The sequence below is a fragment of the Protopterus annectens genome, chromosome 16.part0 (assembly GCF_019279795.1).
Source record: "Protopterus annectens isolate FY-2018-M chromosome 16.part0, PAN1.0, whole genome shotgun sequence".
Classification (NCBI taxonomy): Eukaryota; Metazoa; Chordata; order Ceratodontiformes; family Protopteridae; genus Protopterus; species Protopterus annectens.
Window position 1 is genome coordinate 851,888,209 of NC_056750.1, and position 20,314 is coordinate 851,908,522.

A 20,314-nucleotide genomic window follows, 5' to 3' on the forward strand; every position below is an offset into this window, starting at 1 on the left:
TGATTGCATCAATAATACAGGTAATACAGGTCTTGACTGGTTTCTCATGACCAGATTTGGAGCATACATATGACGTGCCCCTTCAATGAGCAAATCCTACTTTAGAATATCAGTCCCGTAGCTTACCTGTACTTTCATAAAGGTAATCCAAGGCACCCAGGAAATGTAGCCAGCCACTGATAAACCAAATTCACTTTATTCAGCCAAAATAAAACAAAACATAAGCTCTCTATGAACCATACGTTTTTCATTTCGCTTCGAGAGAAGCAATTTACATCCGATGAAGGCTGAAACGAAAATGTAGGGTTCATAGAGAGCATTTATGTTTCGTTTTATTTTGCCTGAATAAAGTTGTGAATTTGGTTCATCAGTGGCTGGCTATGTTTCTTGGGTGCCTTGGATTACTTAGCGGACGATTTGGTACCTTTGGAGTTTTTATTTTGATTTTCATAAAATTAATGCAATCAGTTCCTTCAAGTTGTGTAGCCAACATTTTCAGGTTTTCTCTGTGCGCTTTTGTCTTCTAACTCCATTATTTTTCTAACAGTTCTTAAGAAGCATTCGTCGCAACCAGCCTTATTATAATTTCAGCCTCTGATTTCTTTTCAATTTTATAAGCTCATTTGAATAGCTAAGCCAAAGCTTATTTTGTCCCAGCCTTTTATTTAATTTTAAAATAAGTTAAAATACTTAATTACTTAATATATAAACACCCGTGAGTGCATCTCACGGACTTCCTTCTAACCTACTGGAAGCCATTTCCACACCTTGTACCAAAACTGAAACTCAAACTACATTTTATTGAACATCCAGGTAGTGTAACTACTAACCTGGGGTAATTGACTTTTACCCAAACTCATAACTTTTACTGCCCCCCCCCCCCGACTCTCAGTTTTTACAGTGGGAGATCTCTCATCAACTTGCTGATCAATGTGCAATCACCTTATGAGTAATACTTCATTTGTACAATTCCAAGTATCAATGACATGATTACTCCATAGAAGTCTTGACTTGAAGATATTAATTTTGATTTTAAATAATAGATGTACTAAAAGTGAGTTCACAGGATTCAGAATTGCAGCCTTTTCCACTGATGCCAAGACAACTTAGGTCCTGCATTGAATGTATTTAAAACAGTCCTACTAACAACAAATCTAAGCTGCAGCTCAGTCAGACTTGTATTAGCTGTAAGAGTAATAAAGTCCAAAACTGTTTGGTTTCAGCAATGTCACAAACTGGAAAATTATTACTAAACACACCAAGTGGACAAAACCTCTTAAATGAATTAAATCCATGTTGGATATGTATACAAACAGTCGGAAATCTGTGTAGGTTGAGGTCAGTCTGAGTTTATTTGCATTATACCCCTTGCCCAAAACCAATGACTGATGGTGAAGACATGTGTGTCCCAGTGCACATAAAAATGGGTGAAAAACTTCTTAGGGTAATCTCTCTCTCTCTCTGATTTGGTCTTGTCAGGTAAACGGACGGAAATAGGGGAAGGGTTCAATGAAGAACTTGGGCTGTGGCACTTAAAAAACAGGAGGAAGTAGTAAGCATCTGCAAGGATAGCTGGAACAAGCCAAGTGAGCAGTGGATTACAGCAAGGGGTCAAGTCCTGGGTCTTGTAGTCTTTAATGTATGTTTCAAATGCATCTAAAACAATATAAAACCAGCTCAGGGGATACAAAACCATTTCAGCCCTCTTTATGAATGACAAAGATATGTGCAGCAGTGGACGCCACAGAGAAACAACATAAAGAAGCTAACCAAGTGTGCAGAAAGGTGGTTCCTAAGGTACAGAGCAAACAGAAAGCAATGTAGTTTGGTCGTAGCAGTCCTAGTCTCAGGTATTGTAAGGTGAGGTTGGAACTTAAGGCAAAAGGCAAGGAAAGGGATATATAGTTATAGCTCTTGCATTTATTTTTTTGACAGGGAAAGTACGACTGGATAATTGCATCCATTTTCAGTGGAGGCCTGGGAGAAAAACTCTACAAATGTAAGAACACGATACATATATATATCTGGGTGAAAATTACACTGCATTACATTATACTGTAAATACATAGATTACTAGCTATATTAATACACATAGGACATGCAGAACATCAGTAAAACAAAATAAACATAAGTAGCACTGAAACGTGTCGACATGTTATAAGTGAGTGAGAGTGGAACATTAATACAGTGGATAAGGAAGACAAGAAGGGAGGAGAGAGTGACAATAAGTACAGCTAGACATAAGTGGAGTGGCAATAAGTACAGCTAGACATACGTGGAGTGACAATAAGTATAGCTAGACATACGTGGAGTGACAATAAGTACAGCTAGACATAGGTGGAGTGACAATAAGTACAGCTAGACATAGGTGGAGTGACAATAAGTACAGCTAGACATATTGGAGTGACAATAAGTACAGCTAGACATAGGTGGAGTGACAATAAGTACAGCTAGACATAGGTGGAGTGACAATAAGTACAGCTAGACATAGGTGGAGTGACAATAAGTACAGCTAGACATAAGTGGAGTGACAATAAGTACAGCTAGACATAAGTGGAGTGACAATAAGTATAGCTACACATAAGTGGAGTAGACGTGAGAGACAGGAGAAGTAAATAAATGAACCACCAGAAGCAGAGTGAGAGGACAGTGGTAGCCGCAAACAGACAGCACAACAACAAACTTTACAAACAAGGCAATAAAGATTCAGATGTCTACTGTGCCCTGACCGGGGTACACATTCAGTAATGTGTGCAGTACTCAAGACCATACAAGAAAGGGACTCAGGCTGCTGAAAGGTAGAGTAAGATGGAAGATAAATGTGGTGTGCACTGAGATGATGTAGCTGTTCTCATAACACACCACAAGAAACAGAGACATTATATGGATGCACAGGACAATGTAACAGAGTTAATATGGACAGAAAACAAGTGGACACAGGCAGCTGTTCACAGGGATCAAATATTCCCTACACACTTGAAACTATTCCTTCACACAGTAGTCTGTGGCCCTGTAGAATGGATGGCTGCAATGGGTGTTGAAGAAGAAATCTAGACAGAAACTCAAGCATGAATGACAAGTGGAGAAAAGAAAGAAGGAATTGCAGGAGGATGTCCAACATTAAATGCACCTAAATGTGGACTAAAAATAGTACATTGTCTCCTTTAATGTAACGCAACAATCCATAAAGCAAAAGCGGCAGACAAACAAACATACAATTTACAAGTACACAATCTTAATAAATAAAAACAAAAGAAATTACCTTTTATTTCCAATCAGCATTATCACCATGTTAGAACTGGAATGTTGCCTGGCATCTTCCAACCAAGAAGTTAAATGGTTAAATGTGTCTCGTCTGAAATCAAAAGACAAGTTTATAGTATGGGAAATTTAATATGCAAGCCATCCCGAAACACATGCACCCATTAAATAGGACTAATTCGAGTAGGAGCACCAAGGGGTACTAGACGTAAAAGTCACAGGTCACAGACGCCAAGCAAGGCAAAACATTATTTTGTATAACACATTGCTTATTAAAACTAAAATGGCACTCAAGATGAAAATCTGGGTAAAGGTAACTCTCAGGGAAATGCAGTTGTACCACTTGGTAGCTTTTTCCCCCTCCACATACCAAAAAACACACCTGAAGAATTCCACAACCCGATTAAAAAAATGGAAGAGGTATTCAACAAAGAAAAATCATTAGAGAGTGCTTATTTCCCAGTAAGCCAACAAGCTACAAAAACCACAGTTAGGGGAAAAATCTGTCCTATAACAAACATTGCAGTATGCATTAGCTCAGAGTTTTGCTTTTACAAAGGATTCCTTATATAAAAATTAATGAAAAACTCTTTAGGACTAATCAAAGGATATGCCTAACAGATTACGGCGATCCACAGGACGTTACCAGGTTATTGGCCCAGAGACCCTTACAAGCAGAGATGGCAATTTAGCCCATGTTCCGATAAATCAGCACCCGATGCCCCTTGCCGGAACACGGGCTAAATTCTTGGTAAAATTAAAACGGTGATTATCTTCAGTATCAACAGAAGTCCCCACACAACTGCTAAGAATATGGGGAACTGCAAGCAGTAAACACTGGGATACACAGTCAACCAAATAAAAAAAAAATGTTAATCAGGTATCAACAAACAAGAAATGTAACGAAAAAAGCAAAAACTTTATCAGTGCATCAGTTCATGACCTGACACCATAATATGCAATCACAGAGTCAGACAGATTAAAACAATAATCACAGTCACTCTGGTTTACTAGTAAAAGCAAAGCATCTCTGAGTCAATGGAACCATGAGTGGGAAAGATGACATGAACAGGCCAGGCAAATTCTACTGCTAAACAAGAAAAAGTCCACTTAGTGTCATAGGGTGTGTGTAGGCTGAATGAAAGTTTCAGAAAACTCCTTCTTTCAGTAAAACAGCCAGTGAAAAGCACCTTTGGTAAAACAGACAGAGAAAACCACATTGAACAGCAGACTATCTCAAGAAATGAGCGAACTCAGTACATAAAGTTATAACATTCCATGTTTGTTGTCCTTGATCTCGCCTTCCTTCTTGCTGTTTGAGATCTGTTTGGGTTCGAAGTCGATCCTCGGCTCCAACTCGGCCGTATACTATAGCTCGAGAGCTTTTACTGGCTCGAGGCTAGCCCCTATCCCAGCATGCTTAGCAGTAGCTACCCAGATCTCATTTGTGATAACCCAACACTAGACCATATAAAAAGACAAGAGATGTACTTTACATATCAGATGACACCTACATAATAAAGGCGTGATCCGTCCACAATAGTAATAGTAGGAGACAGACTAAACCATAAGGTATGGTATAAAGGAAACCCAGCCAATAAAACAAGGGATTCCTCTTGATCCTCCAGGAAGGGGGAAGGAAGGAGGGAGGGACCCAAGAAGGAAGGCGAGATCAAGGACAACAAACATGGAATGTTATGGTGAGTACATAACTTCTTTATGTTATGTTGTCCATATCTCGCTTTCATTCTTGTTGTTTGGGATAGTGTCACTAGCACCTGATTCTTGGGTTGCTCACTGGAGAAAACTCTTCAGGACCCAGGAACCAAAGGATGCCCTGTTCCAGGAGGCCACATCTACTTTGTAATGAGTGATAAAGATATGAGGATTAGCCCATGTAGCTGCTGCACAGATCAAATCCAAATGCAATCTGGGCTGAAAGGCAACAGAGGTAGACAAAGCCCTTGTTGAGTGCCCTTGAATTTTCCCTGTAAGTTTTTGTTTATGCAACTCATAGACATGCTTTATAGTGTGTGAACGCCACTTTGATAAAGTCACCTTTGAGACCGCACAACCTCTTATTGTCTGCAAAGGATATGAACTGATCAGACATTCTAAATTCCTTGGTCCTGTATAAATAGAAACGCAACGGTCTATGTACGTCCAATTGATGAAGCTTATACTCTGCCTTGTTGCCATGGCTGGGGAAGAACACAGGAAGCTCTATAGATTGATTCAGATTGTAGTCAGAACATGCCTTGGGTAAGAATGAAGGGTTGGTTCTGAGAGAAACTTGATCTTTATGGAAAATCAAGTAATGGGGACGTATAGATAAGGCCTGTAATTCTGAGACACATCTAGCTGAGGTAATTGCAACCAAGAAAAAGGGTCTTCCAAAGTCAGAAATTTGAGTGGACAGGAAGCAGATGGTTTGAAGGGAGGAAGAATCAGAGCGTCTAAAACTAAATTTAGATTCCGGGGGGAAGAGGTTCTCTTATTGGCGGTCTTAATAGGGTAGTACCTCTTAGGAATGCCTTGCGTAACCTATGGGACATATTGGAACCCATTTCTCCCATATGGAAATTTGAAATGGCAGCTAACTAAACTCAGATAGTAGCTGCAGCTGCTCCTCGGTCAAAGCTTTCAGCGAGAAATTCAAGAATCTTTGAAATGAGATCAGTAAAGGGATCAACCTGATTTTTGCCTGCCCAACAAGAGAACCTCTTCCATTTAATAGCATGAGGTCTCCTAGTAGTGGGCTTATGGGAGGAAATCAAAATGTGCTGAACTGCTGGAGAAACATCGGGAAGCCTGGCTAAGACCGGAAGTGCAGAACCCATGCTTTGAGCTTGAACGGAAGGATGGAGAGCCCCAGGACTGATGTCTCAAAAGATCTGGCACTGGGTCTAGGATCCAAGGCTCCCCTTACAGGTAAGACCAAAGGAGTGGGAACCATATCTGAGGCCAGTAAGGGGCAATGAGAATTAAGTTGCAACCCAATGACTGTGCTTTCTGAAGAATCTGAGGGATCAGGTGGAAAGGCGTAAAGCAGTCCCGGGGGCCAAGCATGAACAAGTTCGTCCCTGGCCGACTGTCCCAGCGGTGGGACTAGGGCAAGGTAGCTGCTGCATTTGTGGTTGAGGAGACTGGTAAACAGATCGCATCATGGCTGGCCCCATTTGCGAAAGATAAAGTCCGGAACTTTCTGCTTCACGACCACTTGTGGGACATCAAGATAGCCCAGCTGAGCTTGTCCACTATCATGTTGGATTTCCCTGGGATGTGCACTGCAACCAGAAAGCGGTGGGAAGACATCGCCCACTGCCAAACTCGTAGCACCTCTCGACACAAGGGGTAAGACCTAGTTCCACCCAGTTTGTTGAAGTACCATACTACCAACATATTGTCCTATTTGAATTGCTATAGACCCTACAGGTAGTGAATCCTGAAGTGCTTGCAACACCAGGAGCACTGCTCTTATCTCCAGGACATTGATGTGCAAGTGTTACTTGTGTTCCTGCCAAGTCCCTTGAACAGTCTGGGAAGCAACCGTTCTGTGGTCATTGGCTACAGGTTGGGGGAGGTAGAAATGGCCTGCCTATTGTCACCATAGGGGAGTGAAGACACCACTCCAGATCCCTTTTGCAGGATTCCGTGATCACAATCTGACGTGACATGGATAAATCCTGGAATGACCATTGTGCAAACAGAAGCCACTGTAGAATTCTCATGTGGAAGTGAGCCATAGGGACCAGAATGATTGCCGCCGCCATAGAACCCAGGACCTTGAGGACAAACCTTGCTTGAATCCTCATTTGTGTGAACAGTATGACAACTTGGCAACAGATTTTTAATGCTCTTTCTTGAGGCAGCTTTGCTATCATGGCCCTTGTGTCTAAATCTGCCCGATAAAGGTAACATATTGACAAGGCAACAAGGCAGATTTTTCATAGTTTCTGGTGATCCCGAGTTGAGAACAACAGCGGACTGTGTACTCCCTTGCCCTGATTAGTTGATGCTCGGTGGTGGCAGTAAGGAGCCAATCTAGATATAGAAACACCCGGAATCCTTGACTCCTCAAGTGAGCCGCAACGACTGCCATGCATTTGAACACCCTGGGAGCTGTGGTGAGACCAGAGCTCTGAACTGACAGTGACTGGCTCCCAGCTGGAAGCGTAGATATCTCCTTGACTGTTTGTCTATTTTTATATGGTAGTACACATCCTGGAGATCGATAAAGCATATCCAATTGTCCTGTCCCAGAAAGGGAAGAATGGACTGCAGTGTTACCAACCAGAACTTTGTTTTCTTAACTGACTTGTTAAGCCTCCTGAGATCCAAAATGGGTCTCCAGTACCCTGTTTTCTTTGGAACTAAAAAGAACCTTGAGCAAGTTCCAGATCTGATTTGGAGATCTGATTTGGTCTGCGGGGACTTCCTGGATGACTTTCTTAGCAACCTTTGAACCTCTAGGTTTGCTTGATCCCAAAAACTGGGTGGAACATCTGGGATAGAGTATTGCCTTTTTAGTAGGGGAAGTAGTGAGAAGGTGATATTGTAACCTTCGGATATTATGGACAGTACCCATATCTTCTGTGATTGTCTGCTAGGCTTTTGGGTACAAGGATAATCTCCACCCAACTGTCTCCGGAGTCGGACAGTCGGGCCTCCCTTCAAGAGCGCTGGAAGGGCCTACCAGAGAAGGTATCTCTGTCACCCTGGTTCTGCAGACCTCCCACTGCTATGAGGTCAAAGTCTTCAGTTATTTCCCCCTCTGCCCCGGGGGAAAATTCTCCCAGTGTGTCAGGCAAAGCTCCATGGGATTTCCGGAACCACATTTTCCCACTCTTCTGGCCTTTAGGATAGGGCTTAGCTCCCACAGCAGAGAGAGTTTTGCCATTCTGTTCACACCTGGTAAGAGTGACTTTTACCTGAGGCCCGAACAGGGATGAGCCGTCAAACGGGGCATTGGTAAAGGAAGACTTGAAGGGCTCTGCAAAATAACAAAGGTGCATCCAGAAGTGTCTGCGTAAGGCTACCCACTGTGCCTGCTGCCCTGCTCGCCCCATTGGCTGCATATGAAATGAGCCACATGGAGGTGTTAACCACTGAAGTCAAGGTCGCGAGCTGAAAAGCTGCCTTGTCTGAGGCTCCCCGTAGCTGTAGGATCCTGTAACGTAGCTCCTACCTCCTTGAGGAGAACCCTTTGAAGCCTTGTAAAGTAGGACAAATAGTTAATTGCCCTGAGTGTAAAGGTCGCTGAAGAAAACGTACGCTTCCTGTATCTGTCCATCGTATGGGGCTCTATTCGGTGGATGGACAGATGAAGTTTCTGCTAATTCCTTCTTGGTGGCTGCTGCCACCACCACAGCATCAACGGGAACACCTTTAGATAAGAAGAGCCTGTCTTCGGGGACTGTAATTAATTTATTGGGCCTCCGCGGAACTGGTTTCATCATGTCTGGAGAGCTCCGAGACTTCCTACTCACTACATGCAATAATGGCTCGAAAGGAAGAAATAACCAAGAGGTGGAAGGTCGGGAACAAAATGCATCCACTTCCACTGATTAGCCTTCAGAAAGGGCAAGGGACTTCCAGTCACCCCTCTAAGAATTTCTAAGATGTCTGAAAAAGAGACATCTTCAGACAGGGACCGTGTGGACCCTTCTGAGTCATCCAAGTCTGTGTCTGATGTGAAGGACTCAGGGGAGTCCACATGCTTCCTCCTGCAAGTTCTCTTCTGAGGGACCTCCTCCAAGGGATGCTCAGGGGAGGTTTCGGACAAAGTGGGATCGTCCAATGGGGTGTCCTGGAGCATGGGTTCCCTAAGCTTGGGGCGGTGGGGAGGTTCAGAGGCAGACACCGGCACCAAGGACAAAGGAGCCAATGGAGCCGAGGATAGAGCTGTCTCAGCAGACAGCACGCTCACCACTTCGAAGGTATCGCAGTCAGACCTGAAAGAATCTCCGGCTCCGAAGCAGCAGAAGATTTCTGCCAAACTGAGGGCGATGGCTCAGAGGCTAATGTAGGAGCGAGCTGACCTGCGCTGAAGCTCAGAGGGAGAGTAGGGTCGGACAAGGGTCCGATGCCACTGTCCCCCCTCGGAGCCGATGAGGTAGCATCAGCCCCCAGATCCCTTGATAGAAGGGGGCATCGAGGAAATTGGAACAGTAGTTGGAACTGAAAGACCAGAGGAGGTTTACTGGAACAGACGGTTCCACCACTACAACTGCCATACACTCCGGCTCTGAACTCAGAGGACTGGGAGGAGAAATCGAGACAGGTGTTTGGGCTGTTGGCACCATTTCCGTCTGGGATGGGCCCAAAAGTATTTTGGCTAATGCTGGTGTCCTAAGAAGCCTCTTTACCACCCTCTCCGAGAGGCTCCTGGATGACCGACAAGAATTGGTTGGGTTGAAGAGCTGTGACTGCCCGCCACAGATTGTAATAATGGAGACTGTGGAGCAGACCACACCAGTTCCAAGGCAGGAGACCTGGAACGCTTCTGGGACCTTACTGGCTCTGAAAACACAGATGGAGCCGTAGGGTGAAGATGTCTTGTCAGAACCAAAAGCCAGGTCTGACTTAGCTTGTGGTTTATCCTTGTTCTTAGACGGGTCCGAGCTCAGAGCCGAAGAGGATGAAGGCTTGACTTTGTCTGATTTTGTAGATGGTGAAGTCCCCTCCATGGCAGCATCAAAGGGGCTCTTCAACAAACCTCTCAAGATTAGCGTGGTTCTTCTCTGCAGGACTCGTGAACTAAAGGCATGGCAGATGCAGCACGAGTTCTGCAGGTGAAGAGGTTCTAAACAATTTAAACAACTTGTGTGCCCATCCATAAGGGACATCTTTTGGCAGCATGAGTCACATTTTTTGAAACCCTAATGTTTCAAATCCTTGGACATAGAGAAAGTACAGTTTTGTACCTACCATAAATGTAGATGTCCGAGAGGTATGCATCTGCAGTCCTAACAAATGGGTTGTCCTGCCTCAGGCAGCCCTTCGGTCGGCCGGATTCCAAAGTCTGGGTCTGGCTTCGGCTGATGTCGCACTTCACCCGACGTCATAGCTGCTGTTTATTGGGTATAAAGGCATCAGCCGACGCCATTTTTCTCAGTGTTTCTTGCCCCAGATGCCAGGTGCCCTCTAGGAAGGCTAAATTTAGATAAATGCAAATATTTCCAAACAGTAGAGAGCAAACAAAATAAGCATGTATATACATATATACAAACAAATACACCATAATAAATTCCCCCAGCTAGCTATAAGATGGGCAAATACCCTAGGAGTACCACAGAGGGGAAGGAGGGTGGGTAATCCTGACTGCAGATGCATACCTCTCGGACATCTACATTTATGGTAGGTACAAAACTGTACTATGTCCTTCAAGGATGCATCTGCAGTCCTAACAAATGGGTAGAATACCATAGCCAAACTGGGGGTGGAGGCACTAAGATGCTTATGGTGTAGCTAAGATCCCTTGCAAAACAGCAGTTGCAAAACCTGCTCGGGATCTGGAGTATAAAGGTAGATTATAATGCTTGGCAAATGTATGCACGGAGCTCCAAGTAGCAGCTTCTAAAATGTCTTTGGTAGCCACTCCTCGTAGGAAAGCTGTAGTAGTGGCTGTAGCTCTTGTGGAGTGAGGTCTGATGTTTTCTGGAGTTGTCTTTCCATGAAAAGAGTAACAAAATCTAATGCAATTTCCTATCCATTTTGAGATTGTCTGTTTTGAAATTGCTTTTCCTTCCATTCCTGTTGCATACGCTACCAGAAGCTGGTCAGTCTTTCTGTTGGTTTTGGTTCTGTCCAGATAATAGCGCAATTGCCTGTGCACATAGTCTTTCCCCCCTGTTCTGTGGGTTGGGGAAGAATGTTGGCAGGTGGATTGATTGGTTCAATGATACCCTGGAGACCACTTTTGGCAGAAAAGTAGGATTAGTTCTCAAGGACACTCTATCCTGATGGAAATTAAGGAAGGGCTGTACTGCCATTAATGCCTGTAGTTCAGAAACCCTTCTTGCCGAAGTGATTGCAAGCAGGAAAGCAGTTTTCCAAGATAAGAACTGTAATTCTGCTGTTGCTGCTGATTCGAAAGGGGGGAGTGTTAACTTTTCCAGCACAAAGTTAAGGTCCCATGTAGGCAAAGGTGGCTTCCTTGGAGGCTTTACATTTTTAATTCCTCTCAGAAACTGCCTGAGTAGAGGATGAGAGAAGACTGGAGGATCCATGTTGTATTCTGCTGAAATTGCTGATGCATGAATCTTAATGGAGGAGTAAGACAGGCCATTGTGGAAAAGTTCTGCTAAGTATTCCAGGATGTTAGCTATGTTTGCTAGTGATACATTTTCTCCTTTTGCTGTACTCCAAATGAGGTATCTTTTCCATTTGGCTGAATAAGTCTTCCTTGTGGAGGGTCTGCGAGCCTCCAGGATAATGTCTTTAACCCGCTGAGATAAGTCTGGGTTATTTTGCTTTATGTAATATTCCAAGCAGCTAGCTGCAGTGTTTTCAAGTTTGGATGTAGGATCTTGTAGTTGTTCTGTGTTAGCAGTAAAGGAACCAGAGGTAGAGGCCATGCGTGTGTCCGAGACATACTTCTCAGTAGCGGGTACCAATGCTGCCTCGGCCAGTCTGGAGCAATCAGGATGATCCTTGGGTGATCTTCTTTGATCTTCAGTAGCACTTTGTGCATCAAAGGAAGAGGTGGGAATGCATATGCTGTCAGGTTTTCCCAACTGAAGGATAGGGAGTCCACCTTCCAAGCCAGAGGGTGGTATGACCTTGTGCAGAATTTCCTCAATTGGTGGTTGTGTGGGGATGCGAACAGGTCTATTTCTGGTAGTCCCCATTTCTTTGTAATGGTTTTGAAGATGTCTCGATGCAGCATCCATTCGTGGGCATCCGTGGTAGTTCTGCTTAAGGTGTCTGCTAGAGCATTTTCTTTTCCTGGCACAAATGTGGCCTGGAGTTGAATGTTGTGGTTCAGGGCCACATTCCATAGGTCCATTGCCATCCGGCATAGAGGATATGAGTGTGTGCCTCCCTGTTTGTTGATATACCACATGACTGTGGTGTTGTCCGTCCTTATCAGTAAATGACCCTGTTGAAGAAAAGGTCTGAATGCCTGAAGTGCCTGTTTCACTGCCAGCATCTCTTTTTGATTGATATGCAGGCTCAGCTGGTCTTGTGTCCATAGGCCTTGTATACACATGTCCACCATGTGTGCCCCCCAGCCTAAGTCTGAGGCGTCCGTGGTGATGGTCTGGCTTGGGAGAGGTTTGTGGAAGGGCAGACCTCTGTTCAGCTGACAGGCCTGAGCCCACCACCGGAATTCTTGTTTCAGGCATGGAATTATTGGAATCTGGGTTTCTAGACTGTGCTTGTGTTGAGACCATAAATTCCTTAGGTACCATTGCAACTTCCTCATATGTAGCCTGGCATGTGGAATCAATATTATGCAGGATGCCATGTATCCGAGGGCTTGCAGGACTTTCCTTGCTGTAAGCTGGTTCTGCGTTGTTAATGCCATGAAATAGAGTGGTAGTTGCTTTTGCTTTTCTGCTGTGAGAAATGACATTTGCTTTGTTGTGTCCAGTTCTGCACCCAAGAATGTTATCCTTTGGGATGGTACCAGTCTTGACTTTTTCATGTTGACTGTGTATCCCAGGGCTTGCAGTAGTTGTATAACCTTTTCCAAATCTTTTGTTAATTTGGTCTTGTTGTCCGCTTGTATCAGGCAGTCGTCCAGGTATGGGTAAATTTGAATTCCCTGAAGCCTGCAATAAGCAATTACTGATGCCAGGCATTTCGTGAATACTCTGGGCGCAGTAGATAAGCCAAAGGGCAATGCTGAGAATTGATAATGCTCTGATCCTGCAAGAAATCTGAGGTATCTTCTGCAATCTGGTCGTATAGGGACGTGCAGGTATGCCTCCTTGAGATCTAGAGTCACCAGCCAAGACTCCTTGCCCAGCATGGGAAGAAGTTGCTGTAGGGTCAGCATTTTGAATTTTGGAACAACGATATATGTGTTCAGAGCGGACAGGTCGAGAATAGGTCTCCATTGGTTTTCTTTTCTTGGAACCAGGAAAAGTCTGGAGTAAAATCCTTGCCCTTGTTCCATAGGCGGTACCTTTTCTATAGCTCTCATCCTTAGTAGGTGGTTCATTTGTGCTAGAGCATTTGTTTTTTGGTTTGGTGGTAGGTTTGGCATTCCTCTCTTTTTTGGTAGAGTGTGGAAGTGAAACCTGTAGCCTTTGTCTATTGTCTGTAAAATCCATTTGTCTCCTGTAATGTAATGCCAGTTTACGGAAAATAAGGCAAGCTTTCCGCCTAAGGGTGCTTGCAGTTGTTCCCTGGTAGGAGGTATCAGAGTCAAGTCATTGTGTCTGTCCTGTTGGAGTGGTCGTAGCTGGATCTGTGACAGTACCTCTCTGGTTGTTGGGCTGCCACTGACGCCCCCTGTAGGCACCTCTGGATTGACCTCTGCCTCTTGGGTGCCTATTTCTGCCTCTCTGTGCTCTGGAGGTATCTGGAAAGGACCAATTCTTCGAAGGCCAGTTTCTACTAAACCTCGGTGGCTGGACCTGTAAGAAATCCTTGACTGTTTGGACAGATTTTGCTTTTTCTTCCACCTTTTTTAGCACTTGCTGTGCAGGGGAACCAAACAAACTGTTTCTCCATGGGAGCATCCAGAAGCTTTGACTTTACATGGTCTGGTAAGGATTGCTCTTTTAACCATGCATGCCTTCTAATCACTGTTCCAGTCATAGCTGATCTAAAGGAAGCCTCCAGTGCATCATAGCCGCATTTTAAGGAATGATTACTGACCTGCTGAGTGTTATGTACCAAATCCTGAAGGGACTTACGGTCTATGGGTTCAGGAGAGGACAGTTTTTTTATTTAGCTGGTCTAACAAAAATTCCTGATACTGAATCATGTGGAATTGACAGTTTAAGGCCCTAGCCGAAAGAGTAGCAGAAGTATAAACTTTTTTACCCCATCTCTCTAAAGCTCTAGATTCTCTTTCAGAGGGGAGGGGTTTTTTGGCAGAGGCAGCTGCTACAGCTTTGGGGCCCTGTGAAATGGTTTCAGGATCTGCAACAGGAGCCTTATACAAGTGAAAGTGTGTGTCCGGAACCCTGTAATATCTGTCGGGTTTGGCAGGGGCCGGAGGAATAGAGTCAGGGGCAGTACAAGCATCATTATAAGCATCAACAACTGGGAGTACTGGAAGAATGGCTAAAGGCCTATGCTGTGGTAAATGTAAAAAAGTCCTTAGCCTTTTCCTTGAATCTGAAAATTCCTGGCCCTGCCATTGAAAATGCTCTCTCATAGCATGTAAAGTTTCCCCAAAAGAAAATTCCTCTGGAGGAGAGGCAGAAGGGATGGAGTCTTCTGCATCGGAATCCTCATAAGGAGAATATGGGCCTTCTGGAGGACCTGTGTTGTCTGAATCATCCGAGGAATAGTCTGTAGAAACAGGATCCGGGGGCTCTGCTCTAGGCCTCTTCTCTGGAGGGGGTTGAGAGGCCCTGTCTGGGTGAGATTGGGAACCCCTGATCAAAGAAATGAAATCCTCAGCCAAGCTGAGCATTTGGGAACTGGAGGTAGGCCTGTGTGAGGGGGTTTTAGCAGGCAAGGCCTTAGAAGATTTAGCTGCTTTAGCCCTAGAAAAAGCCTTGATAGACATAGATGCAGGGGGCCTAGCAGCTCCACGTGCAGGAGTAGATATGTCTAAAGGAATAGTATCAGATAAATCCTGGGAGCCTGCTACAGTAGGAGTAAGTTCAGTAGCGGATTCAGCCATGCTTTGTGAGGCCTCGGCTATCGGAGGCAAGCTTTCGGCCGAAGGTAGAACCGAGGACTCGGTTTTGGCCGAAACAGAGACACTCACGGTTGGCTTAACCGTGGTTTCGGCCGAAACCGTGGACCGCGAGTGTCGGTCCTTTTCCTTACGCTTTTTAGCCAATTGTGAAGTCGGAGTCTCTGACGGCATCTTGTAAGCAAAAGCGGGACCAAAAAACTCCTCTGCAAACTCCGACCGACGTCTAAGTGTCCGTCGGTTGAAGGAAGCACAGGCTAGACAAACTGATACGTCGTGGTCTGGGCCTAAGCAAGGAAGGCAGTAAGAGTGGAAATCCTTATGAGGTATTTGTTTCCCACAAGTTAAACAATTATTTACTTTTTCTGACATCGGCTGAGGCAAGAAAGAGTCCCCAACGGGGTACTTAGCTTTTTAGAAGTCTTCGGTAGTAGTAATCTCTGGATCTGACCGACCGGCACTTGCGAACAGCTTCTGCTTCGGGCACCGCGCGGCAAGAAAGACGGAGGAAAATGGCGTCAGCTGATGCCTTTATACCCAATAAACAGCAGCTATGACGTCGGGTGAAGTACGACATCAGCCGAAGCCAGACCCAGACTTTGGAATCCGGCCGACCGAAGGGCTGCCTGAGGCAGGACAACCCATTTGTTAGGACTGCAGATGCATCCTTGAAGGACATCAGTACTATGTCTAAGGCTATAGACTGCTAATAAGAAGACTATGAAATAACGCTATGAATAGCACTCTGTATACCTAGACAAAAAGAGAAAAACTATGGCAATAACACAAAAAATATCCTATTTATTTATTTTTAACAGACAGGGAAAAAAAGAGTAGGGGGAAGTCTCTAAGTTAAACGGTGAACTCTCCACCTAAGGAGAGCCTCTAACATAAACGGCAACTCCTTAAAAGCTAAAGGAAAGGAAGAAGGGGAAGAAGAACCCTCTAATTTAAATGGGTTTGAAAGAGGGGAAAGGTCAGAGAGAAAGAAAAACAGTTAACCTACACAAAAACAAGTCACTCAGACAGGATAGTGATCGATAGAATTGCTAAGGACAACTACAGTTAACGAATTAGCTACGCTAAACTAGAAAATGTTGCTCAAAAATATGAGAGAAAAAACACAACCTAAGCCAGTATCCCCACTCTCAAATGCTGCAAGTGGCAAATGAGATCTGGGTAACTACCACTAGGCATGCTGGGATAGGGGCTAGCTTCGAGCCAGTAAAATCTCTCGAGCTATAGTATACGGCCGAGTTGGAGCTAAGGATAGTCTCCAAACCCAAACAGATCTCAAATAGCATTAACGAAGGTGAGATATGGACAACATATCATCCATTTATTGAATAAATGATTTAAAAATATAAAAAAAAAAAACACTGGTTAAGCGTCCCTAAAAATTATCAGGATTTCTTCAGAAAAAGGAAATGCACAAAAAAAAAAACAAGTTAAAATGGCAACTGCAGGTCATATGACACAAAAATAGCCAATATTTAAAAATGAATGCATTTAAATAAAATAATTTCCAAAAAATACTTCAACGAATACAAAATAAATAAAAAAACAAATCTATACATGCACATACAAATTACATGAATGTTACAAAATGATGGCTCGAATTAACATGCTGTAATATAATAACATAAAATGAACATTAAAATCTACAAAGATAAACTAAGTAAATAAATAAATGAATAAATTAAATAAATAACACAAGTGTCTTGAAAAACAAACCAAGCAGGAATCCCCGTATAGCAGCGTCTTTATTTGAGAACAAGCAGCAAAAATCCACAACTTAGCGCTTTCACCCTTACAATAAGGGCATCATCAGAGTTATACATCATCTTTAAAAACACGTGTATATATATACAAAAGTTAATAAACACACCCCCTTTCAACAACCAATAAAACCTCAGTTAAGTTTTTTTAAAAGAACTCAATTGACTGTAAAGCCTATTCATACATTTCTTGAGCACATATATAATCACTCTAATATAAAAAATGTGATCTGTATAGTGATATACATTAGTATATTACAATTATTAAAAATCAATCGACATTACTACAGAAAATAAAATAAAATGAAATCTCACAACATTCTTGCAAACAATATAATGTGTCTCGAGAAGGTACAGAAACATCCTCAGCATGTTTGATCCCCCTCTGTAATGAAGTAAACTACAAAAAAAAACAAAAAGACAATAAAAACAAAACCTATACAATATAAACATAATAAACCTAAACTCTTAATGAGAAGTTAATACTAAATGTACAAAAAGCAATTTTACAATTACTCAAATCATCTGTGCTCTATATTTAAGGATACTGGACAATGAGATATACTCATTTATCCCTGGTGACTTGGACGCATTTAATCTGAGTGCCATAAGCATTCTTTGACTTCTAATAAAGTCTCAGCGTCCCCACCTTTCTCTGTAAGGTACCCTGTCAATTATAAAGAACAAAAATTTTTTGAAATTTTTACAACTATTACTGTGTACATAAAGAGCATTTGTAGTTTTTCTATTCCTGATGTCCCTAACATGCTCCAAAATTCTAGACCTCAATTTCCTAATAGTTTTACCCACGTAAAATGTTGTGCAGCTTAAACACGTAGCAAGGTATACAACCATTTTGGTGTTGCAGTTACAGAAACCAGGACTCCCTATAGTCTTGTTGTAATTGTAAACTGAAACATAGGGTCCATTGTTGATGTACTTGCAGGTACTGCAAAAACCACATTTATTCATGATAGTGTGTTTATAAATGTTTTGATGATCTGATGTTGATTTTTAAAGATAGTGTATAACTCTGATGATGCCCTTATTGTAAGGGTGAAAGCGCTAAGTTGTGGATTTTTGCTGCTTGTTCTCAAATAAAGACGCTGCTATACGGGGATTCCTGCTTGGTTTGTTTTTCAAATTAAATAAATATTCTAACAATCTAATGCTTCAGAGACTTACGGTTCAGGACATGGATGATAGAAATATATTCATTGATACCAGGGTGAACTGATCCATTTAGTTTAATTCGCCTAAGTAGTTCCCTTTGTTCCAATAATAATTGCCAAGGACCTCACATTCACTCCTTGGAGCAATTTCCAAAATACCAAATTGGAATTTGTGAAAACTTGTACAGGAAATAGAATGCTTGTTAAGGGAATTAGCTTTGTTCTGTCTTACCAAATCATAAATGTGTTCATATATTCTTAAGTTCTCTCAGTTTTCCCAATGTAAAAACATGGACAAGAGAGGCAACAAGCAATATGTACCACATCATTTGTGAGACAATTACCATAAACCAACTTGATTTTAGAATTACAGTAATTGTCCAAGGTGATAGTTTCATGTTCCATATTGTAAGAACATTGAGTACAGGCACCATATTTTCATGTGCCCATGATGGTACTTGAAGGAAAAAAAGTCAAGTTTTTTAAAATGTTTTTCAGATTTCTCCCTGTTTTATGAACAAATGTGGGTGCTTCCTCCAATGTACTGAAAACCATTTAGTGTGCCTTTAAAATAATCCATTTTTGACCACAATATCCTTGACAGACTTGAAATGCGAATTATATTTTACCAAAGTGCATTGTAAAATTCAGTGTTTTTTTCCTGAAGGTGATTAAATGTAGGGGTAGTGGTCTCATTGGCCAAGAAAGACCCTAATAATAAAGGTGAGAATCTAATCCCCCAACCTCCCAAAATTTCAACAGGGATAGGTGTCAAAAATTCATGAGGATATCCCCTTTCCAAAAACAATGTAAATGTGTTCACTTCACATAAAGATCTTGTGTGGAAGACATTCTGGTAGCCTGGACCAAATGTTCCTTAAATATACTTTTCTTACAATATAAGGGGCAACAACTTGTAAAATGCAAGTAGTGGTTCAAAAAAGGAGATTTCCTATACATCCTTGACAGAAAGCATTGTTGGTCATAGTCCTTCTACAGGTGGACATCAAGAAAGTCAACATGGTCAAATGAATGATGGTAGGTAAACTTCATAAAGGCAGTAGAATGATTTAAAAAATTAAATTCACGAAGGGCTCTTGGCAATTATTATTAGAACAAAGGGAAGTACTTTGGAGAATTAAACTAATGGATCAGTTCACCCTGGAATGAATGAATATATTTCCATCATCCCTGCTCTGAAGCGCAAGTCTCTGAAGCATTAGACTGCTAGAACATTTTACTTATCTACTTAGTTTTCTATTTGTAGGGTTTAATGTTCATTTTATGTTCTTATATTACAATAAGTTAATTTGCGTCATCATTTTGCAACATTCATGTAATTTGTATGTGCATATGTAGATTTTTTTTTATTTATTTTCTATTCCTTTAAGTATTTTATCAGTTTTTATTTAAATGCATTCACTTTTATTGGCCATTTTATATGTCATATGACCTGTACTTGCCTATTTTAACTTGTTTTTTTCGTGAATTTCCTGGTTCTGAAGTCATCTGAATAGTTTTTAAGGACGAGAGCACTTGACCAGTATTTTTTTACATTTTTAAATAATTTATTCAATAACTGGATGTTATGTATGGAGTTTGCTCATTTCTTGAGATAATCCGCTATTTAGTGTTGCTTTTGCCATTTTACTGAAAGAAGGTGCTTTTCACTGGCTATTTTACTGAAAGAAGGATTTTTTTGTAACTTTCATTCACTCTACATATCCTATCACACTACATGGGCTTTTTCTTGTGTTTCAGTTTGTTCGGCTAAACGGGCACACGCTAGTTCCGCAGTTTTCAAATTGTACTGCTATTAAACAACAGTTACTAAAAATTATCTGCCTTCCTACGAAATAAGTCCATACATATGACTCTGATATATATAGTGTATGTGCAAGCATGTATGCACTCACATGAATACATTCATTAAGAGCATTTCAGGCCACACATGCTATTTGCTTGGAGCAGGTTACATTTTAAGGCATTGGCATTTTACTATAAAGCATTTCAGCTAGAAGTCACACATTCTAGCAGTGCCTGCATCTTAATGGCAGCATGGTGCAATCTGCTTTTTTTAAAGCTAGGTTATCAGGGTCTTTACGTGGGGCTAACAGTATTTTACTACCATAAAATGTACCCTTAGCCAATCCGATGGCCAGCTGCAGGTTGATTTCTTGTGGTGGTGTTATGTAATACGCTGTAAATTAAATGCCCTCAAACTCCAGCATAGTAATAGGAAAGAAACAACATACTGGGATACAGTGATAATCTTA

General features: G+C 42.2%; 1 protein-coding gene across 1 annotated transcript in view; it reads right to left on the reverse strand.

Moving 5' to 3' along the window:
• RAB2B (RAB2B, member RAS oncogene family) overlaps positions 1 to 20,314 on the reverse strand; it is a 1,018,409-nt gene that overhangs the window by 520,137 nt on the left and 477,958 nt on the right. The window contains exon 5 of the mRNA XM_044058254.1: positions 3,263 to 3,355. Within this exon, the coding sequence (XP_043914189.1) occupies positions 3,263 to 3,355 (93 nt within the window). The remainder of the gene's footprint in view (positions 1 to 3,262; positions 3,356 to 20,314) is intronic.